At 50.3% G+C, this 15620-nt stretch overlaps 1 protein-coding gene across 9 annotated transcripts in view; it reads left to right on the forward strand.

Moving 5' to 3' along the window:
• Nucleotides 1-15620, forward strand: part of LOC139751023 (ankyrin repeat and BTB/POZ domain-containing protein 2) — a 280164-nt gene that overhangs the window by 214297 nt on the left and 50247 nt on the right. Inside the window, exon 1 of one of the 9 annotated variants that reach the window (XM_071666114.1) lies at nt 7738-8107. The exons of 7 other annotated variants lie outside the window; for them this stretch is intronic. Coding sequence is in view for 1 of the 2 variants with exons in the window: in XM_071666106.1 (XP_071522207.1) it covers nt 13168-13982 (815 nt within the window). In the remaining variant the exon portion in view is untranslated. Of the gene's footprint in view, nt 1-7737; nt 8108-11984; nt 13983-15620 lie in introns of those variants that run through there. One more of the 9 variants, XM_071666106.1, reaches the window with a different exon arrangement.

A 15620-nucleotide genomic window follows, 5' to 3' on the forward strand; every position in this document is an offset into this window, starting at 1 on the left:
CAGGACGGACTTGAATGTACATCAGTTTTATTGGTCTACGTTTTGATATACTATCATCAAATCCTACATTACTGAAGGTAATATGCAATGTAATATGTCCACTGACTGGGAGTGTCTGTATAAAGCATCAAGACTCGTTAATCTACATTGTTATTCAGGATCCTGAAAGTCATCAAGGCCCAACGAGAAATGAATAATAAGGAAAGACGAAGACGACAGTTTTTCAGACAGATTAAAACCAGCTGACAAATAATCTCATTTCGAATGAAATACGTGTAAGCGTTCTTGTGTCTGGCAGTGCCACGGACCACCAGTGTCACGGACCACTAGTGCCCGGGTAGTGTCACGGACTACCACTGCTCTGGTAGGGCCACGGACCAACAGTGCCTGGCAGTCCCACGGACCACCAGTGTCACGGACCAACAGTGCCTGGGAGGACTGCGAATTCCACCCATCCATCAGCTGTGACTATAAGACCAGAAGACAGATAATTTAGATAATATTTTCTGTTAACATTTATTTCTTTATATCTGTTTTCTAAGAGTAATTGACCCTAATTATCATTATCTAAGATACTGTAATACTCGAGTATGTGTTATCTACACACAAAGTGTATTATAAGTATACTTTTGTTAGAGTTGCATAGATAAAAAGACCATACAGACCCAAGGTCCAGGAGAGGTGGTCTGTGGCCTTACCACTACCTAAGAATAAAAATGCAGCCCCCTTAAAGGTAAGGAGTCACCCCCAGAGAGAGGTTAGGAGCGAGGCAGGCATGATGTACAATGAGGGAGGTCAGATAAGGGGTCATGACCTTGTGTCTCTTCTCACGCCTTGCCGCTTCACCCTCACCTGACGGTCCCCCACATCGTGGTCCCCACCTGACGGGTCCCCACCTGAAGGTCCCCACCTGACGAGTCCCCACCTGACGGTCCCCCACTTGAAATTCCCCCACCTGACGGTCCCCCACCTGAAGTTCCCCCACCTGGCGGGTCTCCACCTGAAGGTCCCCACCTGACGGGTACCCCACCTCATGGTCCCCCACCTGAAGGGTCCCCCTCATCTCTATCACACGTCCTGGCAAATTTCGAGTGTGGCAATATTGTTATTAATCAGGTTTATATGTTATGTGGTGATTACCGAGGGTGCTCTCATCATCATCATCATCATTATGTCGTGCCATCATCACAATTTTCGGTCATGTGTCACGTACAAGGATGACAGTGTTCACACACACACACACACACACACACACACACACACACACACACACACACACACACACAGTCTTAGGAAATGAGTGAAGGTGAGGCTTAGACTCATGTGATCACTGGTTCCTGTCTCTATCTTTCTTTCTTCCCAGCCCTTCATTCCATCTACACTTTCCCCTCGGCATCTCTCTCTCTCTCTCTCTCTCTCTCTCTCTCTCTCTCTCTCTCTCTCTCTCTCTCTCTCTCTCTCCCTCACGAGCCCAGGCCGGCTGGTGCCCGACGCTCACTGGGTGTGTGTGAGAGAGCTGTGCCAAGATGATTATCATCTCCTGACCCCTTATCTGACCTGACCCTCCACATGTGCCCCTCCTCACACAGGTTATCGCTGCCATTAAACCTTGCACTGGTCCGCAGAGATAAGCTTGGCTTTGGTCAGGATTAAAGCTTAGCAGCTCGACGCCGCTTTACAAGAGTCATCTTAACGCTCGTATGAGATTTTCCTGGGAAGACCCCAGTGCTACATATTGTGATATAGCCTGGAGTATAGATGGTCAGGGATATATGTATATATATTCCTTTCTTCTATCTATTCGTAACGGGATGAGGTGGTGGGTGAGACGGGGTAGCTTGGGTGTTTAGTTTGAATGGGAGAAGCTTGAAGGAAGTGGGGAGGTTTCAGGTACCCAAGTGGGCTTCAGAGGCGCCTGGCACCATGGGGAGATGAAGTGAGTCACATGGTATGGGAAAGGTCCAGAGTGTGTATGAAGGAACGTGTGCAAGAAGGAGAGGAGGTCAGAAGTGACAGTCAAAAGACGAAAATGGGTATGTGTGTGACGGTGTGAAAGTGCATTGTATGGGTATGGGTCGCGGGGCCCTGAATGGGTAAGGTAGAAAGTGGATGCGTTGGAAATTGCTGCAAATGCCTGAGGACGTTGTGTGTGGTGTGCGACGGGTGGATCGTTAGCGGAATGACAGTGTAAAGAGCGAGGTGTGGTCAGAAATGTAGAATGATCTGGCCAAGGGTGCGCTGGGTGCGCTGAAATGGTATCCACATAGGGAGAGGATGAGCGATGATTGACCAACCATAGAGGATCTGTATGTCTGAGGTGAGAGGGAGCAAAAGGGGAGAGGAAGACGTGGAATGATGGATAGAAGGGTATTTTGGGGTATTTGGGCCTAAACATCTAAGGCTGACGAAAGGTGTGCTTTGTACAGAACGCATTGGATCGATGTGATATAAGTGGGACGACGTGCAGTCGTTGTGTCGAAGTAAACCATGGAAGAAGGAAGAGCTTTGGTTTTTAGACATGATTGGAATAGACGAGCAAGCACAGGCGCTGGTGACGATGATGAGGGATGAGAGTGGTGCTTGGGGACAACATCGTTGGCCCTGTATCCCTCCGTCATGGGGGACTGGTGAAGTCCCTACCCTGGACGGAGGAGACCCAGTGAGAGGTGTTCCTTCGGCCGGGAGATCTGGAGATTACACCCCGTGCAAGAGTCGCTCCCGTCACCATAGCCCGTGGCAGGGCTTGGGGGTGTTCCATTGTAGCGGTGGTGAGGCCGGGGGTGGGGGAGGACTGTGGTTGGAGACAGTTACAGCGGCCTGGTCTTGCTTCTGGCCACACTCAACGCCTCTAGTTATGTCTCGCATGCATCCCATTCCGTTCGTCTCCGTGGTATGCCTTCCTCGTCTCCGGGATCGGTCATCATCGTAGGGTGAGTGTATCATCGGATCTCCTTCTGGTTTAGCGCCTCCCGCCTCGTCCCCGAGGCTTCCAGCCAGCCAGCCCCCAGCAGTACCTGTGGAGGACGAGGCACAGTGTGTTAGGCTAGACAGACAAAAAAAAAAAGGTTATCCCAGGTTGTACTCGATTATTGTCGACTGCGATCTTTATAGACGCGGCCGATGGGACCATCTCCTCACCGATCCCTTGGCTTTGTTAGACGTCCTTCAACACAGTTCGCATCCCAGAGACTTGCGACAGAGGGAAGCCATACTGCACACACCTCCGCGAGCGACCAGGGGTCCAAGATTTAGTGTTTCCGGCAATGATGGATCGTCATGATCATTGCCGGTGTGGACTGACACGTCGGTGATTGTGGGCGAGCGCCTGACAGGTCTGCGGTTGAAGTCATGCTAATTTGCCGCCCTCCCCGTGGAAGGCATTATGTTCCCCCCGCCAAGTACTGTGTTTGATCACTGATAAGCCATCGCCTCCTCACGACTTCATGGACTGGAAACCACCCGTGTAACCCGTGTAGGTTACACACACACACACACACACGCACACTCTCTCTCTCTCTCTCTCTCTCTCTCTCTCTCTCTCTCTCTCTCTCTCTCTCTCTCTCTCTCGTCGTAATGGCATGCGTCCCCTGGAGGAGGGAGGAGGCGTGGCGTGCTCCCCAGCACCACCGTGCTACGAACGCGCGCGCGCGCGCCCGTCAAAAGTGATGATACGGTTCCTCCTGCAGCGTCTCTCCAGACCACAACCCGTCCCTCTCTCCCTCTTGTCCACCTGGACCTCCATTTCACTCCCCCTCCTCCTCCCCCGTTACCCTCCAGCACCCTCCAGCCTCCCACCCCACACACACGCCTCACACCCTCCAGGTCGGGACCTACATTTTACAACCTGTGTCGTGGTGCTTTTGTGAGGAGGAGGAGGAGGACGATCCTTTCCTGACCCGTACGATTGTGAGGGACGTAGCGCCTATTGTATATATATATATATACACATGTGTGTACTTCCCTCCCTCATCGTCGTCCCTCTGTCTTTCCCTTCACTCGACCTCCTTCTGTCTTACTGTGTGGTTCTATTTGACCCTTCCATCTCCTTCCTCATCCCTTCCTACGTTATCCTGTCGGTTCTTAAGTTTGTATTCTTATGTCCTCATGTTATCTTGTTAGCCTCTTAGCTTCCTGAGATATCCTCATGCTAACCCCCTGAGATATCATCCTGTCAACCCCAGACACGTTAACCCCCGTCAACCCCTGACACGTACCCCCGTCAACCTCTGACACGTACCCCCGTCAACCCCAGACACGTACCCCCGTCAACCTCTGACACGTATCCCCGTCAACCCTTGACAAGTACCCCCGTCAACCTCTGACACGTACCCCCGTCAACCCCTGACACGTACCCCCGTCAACCCCTGCCACGTACCCCCGTCAACCCCTGACACGTTAACCTCCGTCAACCCCTGACACGTACCCCCGTCAACCCCCTGACACGTACCCCCGTTAACCCCTGACACGTTAACCTCCGTCAACCTCTGACATGTACCCCCGTCAACCCTTGACAAGTACCCCCGTCAACCCCTGACACGTACCCCCGTCAACCCCTGACATGTTAACCCCCGTCAACCCCTGACACGTTAACCCCCGTCAACCCCTGCCACGTACCCCCGTCAACCCCTGACATATCCTCATGTTAACCCCTGAATACATAACCTCGTGTCATCCTGGGATCTCACCGTACCCTGCATCCTGCGCTACTCTCCCTCTCCCCCCACCACTCCCCCTCCTCACTCCACTCCCTCTGTCTCCTCCTTCCTCACCCGTCCCTTTGGGCCCCTACCCGCCACCCACTTCTGTCTCGCCTCCGTCACCGTGTCCCTCCCGTCACTCTGCCGTCACACCACGAGGATACGTGACGATGCTCCCTCGTGGCACATCCACGTCTATGTAGAGCATCCAGCTTCATCCACCTTTGTTCACTGTTGATACTCGGTTGATGTACATGTACAGTTAGGAGTACATTAGAAGTGGCCTTCTGATGTACATGTACTATTAGGAGTACATTAAAAGTCTCTAGCTAGGGCTGCCAGCCACTACGTAGGGCCTTTGCCCTAGTGATGGTCTGGGCCACAATGACTCACCACCGCCCTTTTACCACACAGGGCCCTGGTGATCATCATGGCCACATTGGTTACCACACACTTACCGTCACACATCTGGCCATGATGAATGGCCCTGGCCACTCTGGCCACCTTTGCTCTGCCACCTACCACAAGGCCATTATAATGGTGTTAACCAAACGGGCTCTTTTTTATGGGGATGTGAATATTACCTGAAGGACATAACCTGGTGAGTGTGAAGGTCAGGTACAAGCTAACCCCGTGAGCTGTATTGAGGGTTCTTCTAAGACCAGAGTGGCGGCTTCTCTTCCCCTCCCCATACAACACCGTTCCTTTACCTTTTATGATCATGATATCTTATACGACCTTATTTTTTTTGGTGAGGTGTTCCTTACCTTACTGGGAAGTTGGACGCGTGTTGGGGGTGTTTTATAAAGTGGAGAATATTGTTAAAACCTTCAGCTTGGAGAGAGAGAAAAAAGGTTTAAGATCAGGGGTATATGAGTCTCTCTCTCTCTCTCTCTCTCTCTCTCTCTCTCTCTCTCTCTCTCTCTCTCTCTCTCTCTCTCTCTCTCTCTCTCTCTCTCGTCAGCGGTCTTCTGCCTAAGGGGCACGCGCGCCCCTAGTGACGGTAGTCCGAACTAAAGCCCAGGCTTATGTTTACAAGACCTGGAAGTAATAACTGTTTATTGTGGAGCACACGGAACTATTTACGACTCCGCGGGTTCCCTCCTGCTGTACAGCTGCGTCCTCCTCTGTTCTCGTACCAGCTGTTGACTCAACCTCACTCACTCACGCGGGAAATGGCGAGCATATATATATATATATATATATATATATATATATATATATATATATATATATATATATATGTGTGTGTGTGTGTGTGTGTGTGTGTGTGTGTGTGTGTGTGTGTGTGTTCTAAGTTCCACTAAATGATAAAGGAAAAACATTATGACTTCTCTCTTTTTGATATCAGTCAGAAGCCATGAATCCAAGTTCAATCATTTTTGGCAGCGGATTTATATCGTCTGCTCTTACGCGAACGCCATCTACAGTCATATGTTATTCTCTCGTTTTGTCTTCACGTAAAATCGTATTTCGAGCGTATGTTATATGCGTATGCCTACCTTTGTATGACATCAGGAGACCCATCGTGCCTGGGGAGGAGGAGAGGACCCGAAGGTACTGCCATAAATTCTCCTGTTGGCGTTTTAATTGCGAGTTTATTGTAGAACGTTGTAAAAATGTCTCCCCTGGAAATTACCGTTTTCTAATTTATCATGATCTCGCCCGGGCTACTGGCGAACTCTGGGACCTGTGTGTGTGTGTGTGTGTGTGTGTGTGTGTGTGTGTGTGTTGGGGGGAGGGGGGTTGAAAACACCTCGGGGGGGGGGGGGTTACCTGCAGCTTTGTGGTCTTGTCTGGTCATCCTCAAAGACCTGAAGACCTGGGTTCGGACCTGAAGCTTGTGGTTTCGTCTGGTCAGCCACGGGACAGCGGCAGATGGGAGAGAGAGAGAGAGAGAGAGAGAGAGAGAGAGAGAGAGAGAGAGAGAGAGAGAGAGAGGAGTTATAAGTGGGGAGAGGTGAGACGGTGTGGGAGGGGTGAGTTGACAGTAGGGAGATGTGGTGGTGAGGGAGGCTGGCTGGAGATTGACGTGAGGGCTAAGGGCGTAGGGGGAGGGAATTGTGGCCAGAACGGTTGGGGGAGAAAGCAAGAGAAGAAAATTGGACAAGGTAGTGTGTTCTTTTGTCTTATAATAATAATAATAATAATAATAATAATAATAATAATAATAATAATAACAATAATGATAATGATAATAATAATAATGATAAATGATGATAATAATAATACTACTACTAATAATAATGATTATAATAATAAAATGATAATAAAAATAATTATAATGATAATAATAATAATATTATTATTAATAATAATAATAATAATAATAATAATAATAATAATAATAAATGTTTACTGAATAATTATTAAATGTACTAACTAAACTTTGAAAAATTTTGACAGAGACAAGATGATAACAAAAAGAAAAAAATGTATTATGACCTTAATTGATGATGTATTTATATATGTTTCTTATACTCAATTTTCACTTTTTGCCTGAAATAATATGTTCAGAAGATTCTTAAAGAAATGAAAAGTATTTCGTAAACGTGAAAAACAAGTTTGAGATGTGTATGAAGGTTTGATTTCATTCGATTTAGGAAATAATGTAAAATTCGTAAGTGTGAAATGAGATGACACGTTAGCTTTGTGGATATGAGGAGGCTCCCAGTGGTTGAGATAGGCATGAATGGAGGTGTCAGCTCCCGTGACGTGACACTGGCAAGGGAGAGCGGGCCACTAGGTGGCCGCGTAAATGCTGAGCCAGTCATAACATTGGAGGAATGACTGCCACACACCGCCATATGCAACACTTGACCCCGCCACCATGATCGCTCCTCACCATCTCACCCCACCTCTCCACCATGAAACCACTCCTTCACCTTGTTTATCACTAACTGACTATCTATCATAAGGAATAAATGAGAGAATCTTAAGGAGAAATAAATCACTTTATACCAAACTTGGTATCTGAGGTCTGCCACACTAGCCAAGGCCTGGAGCGTACCCAGCGTGTTCAGACTGGCTACGGCCGCCGTCAAGTGTAGTGCTTTACGCAATTTTTATCCTCAGTTCGCTCGGAACTTGCCTGTGACTACAAGTGTACAGCATTGTGCATTTCTCCCTGGAAATGTACATATATGTATATACTCGGTGTTCGCAAATGTGATAAATTATGTGAACGAAGAAAATGAGACACTGAAATATAAATTGTGATTGGCATACAAATAGCATTCTTATTTACATATTTAAGACTCCATAAAGATGGTAGAGTGTGGCGTGAAGAATGAAGTTTGAGACGCGATGGATCTACGTAGAGTAACGTGGAGGCAAGACAGTGTTAAGCAGCAGTGGAAATTATGTGGATCACTTCCACATTGCTGTTTAGAACAACAGTGACTGGCGTGGTAGGCAACAGTACTTTTTCATGGTAGATGGTGGCACTGTGAGTCGGGGAAGGGGTCACTGGTGGCACTGTGAGTCGGGGAAGGGGTCACTGGTGGCACTGTGAGAGTTGAAGGGGTCACTGGTGGCACTGTGAGAGTTGAAGGGGTGGGCTGGTGGCACCGTGAGAGTTGAAGGGGTGGGTTGGTGGCACTGTGAGAGTTGAAGGGGTGGGTTGGTGGCACTGTGAGAGTTGAAGGGGTGGGTTGGTGGCACTGTGAGAGTTGAAGGGGTGGGCTGGTGGCACAGTCAGTTGACAGGGTTGAGTGGCAACAGTGCAGTAATTGAAGTTGGGGTGTCACGCGGTGGACATGACAGGTGTCACGCGGTGGACGTGACACGTGTCACGCGGTGGACATGACAGGTGTCACGCGGTGGACATGACAGGTGTCACGCGAGACATGACAGGTGTCGTGCGAGACACATGACAGGTGTAAGATACATGACAGGTGTCACGTGATGCATATGACAGATGTCACATGGGATAAAAAAAAAAAGAAAAACGATTTTTTTTTTTTGCGTAGGATAAACAAACAAGCAAACAAACACAGAGATCTGCGGCAGAACAGGACGCAGGCGGCCGCCAGCAGCAACCCCCCCCACCTCCCTTCCCCCTCCCTCCCTCTCCCTACCCCCTCTCCCCCCAGGGGTTCCCCAGGTGGTATAATATCCCTTGATTACTTAATTACAGGTGATCACAGCCCTGTAGCCAATCGAGGCACTTGACACGTGATCGCCCGACCAATCAGGACCTCGGGATGCGGTTCGTGAATGTGTCTGCGTGGAATGTGTTGATGACGTCATAATGATGACGTAGTGGGGAGGGAGGGAGGGGACCTGGCCATGGGAAGGGGGAGGGGGGGAGGGGGTCTAGTAAGCTTATTAAATATCTTCTTGACTTGTGACAGAAGCAATTACGTGTGTGTGTGTGTGTGTGTGTGTGTGTGTGTGAGAGAGAGATAGAGATAGATAGATAGATAAATAGATGCATATGTGTCATCATTATGTCACATGATAAATATATGCTCGTTTTCTTGCATGAAAACTTCATGTATAAACTAGTAAACTGAAATAAGCGAACGAGACAAACATCATCTCGAATAAATGTTCGAAAATACAATACTTTGAGGTGGGAGGTGGGGGGTGAGGGGGGGGGTGATGACAGACTGATAACGACCCTGGGACCGTTAGCTGGGATGACGTCATCGTCTTGACTGGCGTTTCATAGTTAGGGAGGCCACACCCCATGACACGTGTAGCGTCTGCCAGCCTCGTTGTCATGTCATGCGGATCCGGGGCAGGACACGTGGCATCGTGACTCGTGTGTGTGTGTGTGTGTGTGTGTGTGTGTGTGTGTGTGTAGCCAACATTCGTGCTACAGACGAGAGCAAGGAGGCCCCTCCTCGGTCTAACCTCCTGCAGGAGGGCCAGGGAGGCACACACAAGCCGCCCCACCTCCTCCTTCTGCTCCTCCTCCTCCTCCTTCTCTTCGCGGGAGCCTGCGACATGAGAGAGAGGCTAGAAGACCCCTGGCTCCCTTGCATATATATATATATATATATATATATATATATATATATATAGAGAGAGAGAGAGAGAGAGAGAGAGAGAGAGAGAGAGAGAGAGAGAGAGAATGGTATATCCAGGGCCTCCCTAGCATATACATAGAAGGGTATATGTAGTATATCACCTGGTGTGAGGGTATACATATTGCCCCATCCCTGACCTACATATACGATCAAGGTTTATCGTATGTATGTGTTTGTGTGACATCAATTCACACTCGCTGGGAAATACATCCGGTCATAAACTGACGAGGCAGTATGCGCAAGGCGACCAGGTCCTACTGTTTGATGAGGTGACTGGCACGTCACTCACCACAAACCACGTCAAACACCAGCGGGTTCTGGGGGAGGTAACGAGCGCTAACTAACCTCCCTCTGCCTGCTGACACCCACCCACCGACCCACTTCACCCGTGTCGTTGCATTAGACCCCCCCCCCCATCCTGTGGTAACCAGGAACTGTTGTCCCCACTGTGAAGAGGTCGGCTATTGTCTGCCTCCCTCAAGACGGTTGTCATCGTTTCTCCTCCTTCTTCCTCTTCCTCCTCCTCCTCCTCCTTCTTCTTCTTCTTCTTTCCTTCGACTTTCCATAAGCTTCTCCCCATTGTGGTACTCCTACGTGAATAAGTGAAGTATGTACAGTGTAGAATACAGTATGACGGGGTGTTGGTGACAGCTACACAGTATGATGAGGTGTTGGTTACTGGCAGGCGTGAGGTGTAGGGTCGGACATCGAACTGGGTCTGGTGACTTCGATGCCTCCTTAGCAAGTGATCCAAGCTCTGCGTCCGCTCGTATTGATGGCCTCCACTCGACGCTGCGCTCCACACGAGAGCAAGGGAAGGTTGGGCGCCCTCCCTTTGTACGGACGGGTCCTCAACGACGCTGTACTCCTTTCCGTCCTCCACTGACGACGATACAGCCACAGCAAAAAGGCGACTTCTTGAAGGGCATACAGCAGGAGGGCCCCCGTACCGTCCAATAGACCCCGAGACATTGACCCACCGCCTGCTATACAGAAGGCCGCCGCACCTGTTCCCTCCACTCCTGAAAGAGGATTTGAAGGCTTTCCGGGTGCCTGTGAATAGGTTCAGGGTCGGAGATTGTCCTCTCTCTCTCCCCTCCTCCTCCTCCTCCTCGTCCTCACACCCGACCCTCCCCAGCCATCTTCACTGTTTGGGTTTCGTTCGCTTATTGTGATGGAGACGGTTATCAGTTCCGCTACGGTGATTTGCCCCTCGATGATTTCCATGCTGATCATTCGCTCCCGCCTTCCAGTGAGGTGACCTCGCTCTCTCGCTCCTGAACAAGTATACATCCTCTCTGTTATTTGTGACTGTATTGTTTCTTTTTTATTATTATTGTCCCTTGTTGTAGACGTCCACTTGATTATTGTTGTAAGTTACGTGTTCATCCCAATGGCTGTTCCACTCTCTCTCTCTCTCTCTCTCTCTCTCTCTCTCTCTCTCTCTCTCTCTCTCTCTCTCTCTCTCTCTCTCTCTCATGAGCAGCAGCTGATGTCACTTCGTGACGTATTAGTTCAGGTTGGGTGAGGGAACCGAGAAGGGGGTCATCCTGGTTCGTCAGACCCCCCCCCCCTCTCTCTCTCTCTCTCTCTCTCTCTCTCTCTCTCTCTCTCTCTCTCTCTCTCTCTCTCTCTCTCCCTCCCACACCTGTCAGCTGGACCCTCGATCTTGTGACGTCAGCTTACCCCCTTACACACACCCCCTACCCCTTCACAAAATCCCCCTCCCCCCCCTCTCTCTCTCTCTTTTCCTCCACACGAGAGCAAGAACCTTCATGTGATCGAAGCCCTCCCGAACCCTCCAGCCACACACCTTCCCCCCCAAGAACCTCAGACTTGAAGAGCAGGTGGCCTAAACTTACTTCCAAGGCTAGATAAAACACACACACACACACACACACACACACACACACACACACACACACACACACACCAGACGACTGATAAGCCATTAAACCCTCCCCAGCGCACGGGTCAGCCATTAAACTCCTCTTCCCCTTCGACTCATCCATCAACCTCTGACCGTAATCGTTGACCTGCTCTTGTAGGCCTTGTTGCACGGCCCTGGCGGCCGTAGATCAATGAGGCTTGTCATCACCCACCCAGGAGGAGGAGGCTTCCACGAAACTCCCTCCCTCCCCCTCAGCCATTGAGTGAGGGTCGGCCGAACAATGGAACCTCCTCCTCTCACCATCCCTTCCTGACCGCTCGTGATCACCAGCCAATGTAATCCAATGAGACATTAATGACTTGACCTCCGCGGGTACGTGGTGGATGCTCCATGTGGATGTGTGCGGGTTTGCTGAGGGGTGGGGTCTGGATAGTGTCTTCCAGGGACGCGGGAGTGAGGGAGGTTCTGTCATGCCTGACCTCCAGAAATCTGCCGCCTGACTTTACCTTGAGAGAGTCGGCCACCATCGTCCAGGTGGTGTCTAGCGGAGCGTGTATTGAGGTGCGTTGATGTCACTGTTGTTAAGCTCTTGTCTCGTATGTGTGGGACAACGCACTGGTCGTAGTTCACGGCTGTGAGACACCTGGGTGGATGGGGAGGGATTTTCTCCCACGACCCAATTATGTAGTTAATTGGCTGAACTATAAGACCCATTACAAGGAAGGGAATCATCTGTGTTATTGTAGACCCCAGGTGTGTATGTGTGTGTGTGTGTGTGTGTGTGTGTGTGTGTGTGTGTGTGTGTTCAGGATTACATACATATGTGTGTGGCCGAGGGTGTCGAACCCCTGCCCTTAACCGTGGCTACGTGACGTGGGTGAACTGCCACGAGGACAGAAACATAACGAGACAATGACAGGAGCCAGTGTGGGTGTGGAGGCTGAGTCTCGGGTATGGTAATGGCCTTATGATGGTGATGGTGTGGTGATGGGTCAAGATATTTTTACCGTATAATGTTTCCAGGATGTTTCTGGAATTGAATGATATCTGTTAGGTCTCTGTCACTCAGTGTACTCACTTTACTTAGCTTATTCAGTGAATACAACGTACTGTTGTGCCTCAGACGATGAGGCGGTGCTGTTGAAGTGTGGTGTGTGGGCGGAAGATATCTTTCTTGGTCACCCTCACGAGTGGAGTGAGAGGGCCTAGTCCCACCAGTAAGACAGAAGGAAAAATAAGTTTCAGTCGTGTTTGATGGCTTCCTTGTGATGCTGGTGTGGTGCAGACGACGGTATAAGGAGTGGCGTGTATAGACAGACGATGGTATAAGTAGTAGCGAGTATAGACAGGAGATGGTATAAGCAGTGGCGTATATAGACAGGAGATGGTATAAGCAGTGGCGTATATAGACAGAACATCAGTGTTATATCCCTGGCGGAGGAGATGATGATGACGTAGTGCTTGACGATGGTGCCGTTGGCGAAGTTAGGTGGGAGGAGGGAGGTCCAAGCCTCCTACAGATGATCCCAGCCCTCGCCTCGACATGTCGTGTACCGTCCGTGTGCACGGCTACAACCAGCACGTGTCCGTGATCTGTACGTGCAGGGGGTGTGATGAGGGGCGGCCCTGCCGGCGTCAGGAGACACCCAAGACCCGACCCTTGTCCCCTCCTGACTTCCCTCCACATCTGGTCTCGAACTGTCCCACTTCAGCAGTTCCCACCACCTCCCCTCCGCAGCTGACTTCCACCCATCCACCTCCGTCGTTTCCTTCCACCTGCCTCTCTCCCGTGGGGTCCACATCGCCTCCGCCCCTGGCCAGCCTCGCTCCCCACTCACCCCTGACGTCCACGCCTTCCTGTAGGCTCCCGCCGGAGGGCTGTGAAAGGCACGGCTATAATTGCGTTGGGCGAAGGTCGCCCATAAACACGCCTGACTCCCTTCGTGTTGAAGACTCGTACAACAAGGTCGAACCGTACCTCCAGCTCCGCCCCGCCTCCCGCCTCAGCCACTACGCCCAAGACTCGGAGTTCTCCTTCTGCAGTAGCGTTGCGAGCGACCCAAGCCGACCCACCGACAGCCCTGGGGAATGGCCCTGTGCCCCTGAGCCCTCAGAGGGCATGCTGTCGCCCTGCACCGCTGTCGAATCCCGCGTCGAGCACCGAGGAGTCGACGAAGCGGCGTGGTCGGGAGCTACGTGGGGCAGGAAGGTGGTGCCGTCGGAGGCCGAGGGCGGCCCTCGCTCGGCCTGGACCCAGAAACAAGACTCGTCCCTCTCACGCAAGATCGAGGCCGCCTTCAGCTACCGCCTGCAGGACGTATACGAGAGAGCCATGACGGAGCGCTTCCTAGAGGCACGGTAAGGCTGGTAACTAAGACGACCCGTAGTTAAAGCCAGTAGATAACTATTCTCCTTAACAGCTAGTACGCAATTTTCCTCCTCGTTCTCCAGTCTTAACGTGCCCCTCTGAACCCCTTGTTCTTCCCTCTCAACCCGCCCTTCTCAACCCCTTGTTCACCAGTCTCAACCCGCCCTTCTGAACCCCTTGTTCTCCAGTCTCAACCCGCCCTCTGAACCCCCTGTTCTCCAGCCTCAACCCGCCCCTCTGAACCCCTTGTTCTCCAGCCTCAACCCGCCCCTCTGAACCCCCTGTTCTCCAGCCTCAACCCGCCCCCTCTGAACGCCGGAGTATACCCGCCCCACCACCGCTACCAAGTCAACAACTACGGCCGTCTAATGTATTCAAAGAAGGCAGCATCAGCCGACCTTCAGCGTCAGCCCGCAGCCACATTCCATCCCTAAAACCTCAACGACTTCGTCAGACTCTGTTGTACTTTAATGATCTGTCTGAGAGACTTTCCTCTCTGGCCGACCACACTCGGGTCACCACGCTCCTCAACACGACATGCTACTCCTCTCCCTTTTCTCCCCCTTTTACATAATCACTGGAAAACGTTTAGTGATAGATTGATTGATATACGTGGATATACTTAACCATACACGCCTCATACATACGCTTTATTTACTTCTCTGGAGCTCCTGAACTGCACAGGAAGCTAGCCACGTCCATCTGGCGGGACCTCAGGTCAAGAAATAGGTTTGTTTGTGTGAGGTGAACCCAAGATAATTAAGGAGTAAGTGGTGATTGTCTTCACAACAGAATTTACATACTGGGCATGAAGGTTCCTTTGAAAGGTTGTGTGTTGGTATTTGTCCAGAATGTACAAGAGAAAGTGTTACTCATGCGTGCCTTGGGAATGTAGTTTCAATTGGACATAAGTCTGGTAGGGTAGGTTTAAGACTGGGTTGGAAGATCGGTTGTTTAGTACATAAGGTGGCAGTAATGAGTGTATGTATTTCATCAGTGTCATGTTTGTAGGTGGCTTGGGGATCTGTGAGTGTCGGTGGCTAAAGTGTGAAGGAGAAGTCATGATTTTTATTCTAATTGGACTTTGGAAGTTGGCCTAGTGCTTGCTATAAAGAATTAGGTGCCGAGCATATTGAAGGAGGTCTATATTGGGAGCATTCTTATTTCGTTGTACAGGTACTGAGTGTTTGTGATTGCTAAGACGCAGGTGATTGATCCATTGGCTTTATTTTGTGTGGTTTGCTCTTGTATTTGCTTTTGACAAGGTTGAGGACCAGATAGGTGAGGCGTAGTTTAGGGTGGAGTGAATGTACTGTGTGCAGAGGATGCTAAGGAATAATACTTCCACGTCCCAAAACTGGTTTCGGCAAGTGTTCTCTGGGCGTTTAGTTTGTTTATGGCATCTGTGTTGATGTTTGTGGTGTGAGGAGTAAATGTCAAGAGTGTGTACTTCGCATGTTGAGTGGTGTTGAGTTGAGCGGGTAGTATTTTCGTGGGAGGGTGCAGGGTGTGGATTCAAGTCTGTTGGGGAGTTGTGTGAGTAACGGCGGATTTCCATATGGACGCAGGTGTAATTGTGAGCCAATGATCTAATTGTCTAATGTGATGATGCACGTGAGATCTATGGA

This window comes from Panulirus ornatus, chromosome 10, assembly GCF_036320965.1.
Source record: "Panulirus ornatus isolate Po-2019 chromosome 10, ASM3632096v1, whole genome shotgun sequence".
Classification (NCBI taxonomy): domain Eukaryota; kingdom Metazoa; phylum Arthropoda; class Malacostraca; order Decapoda; family Palinuridae; genus Panulirus; species Panulirus ornatus.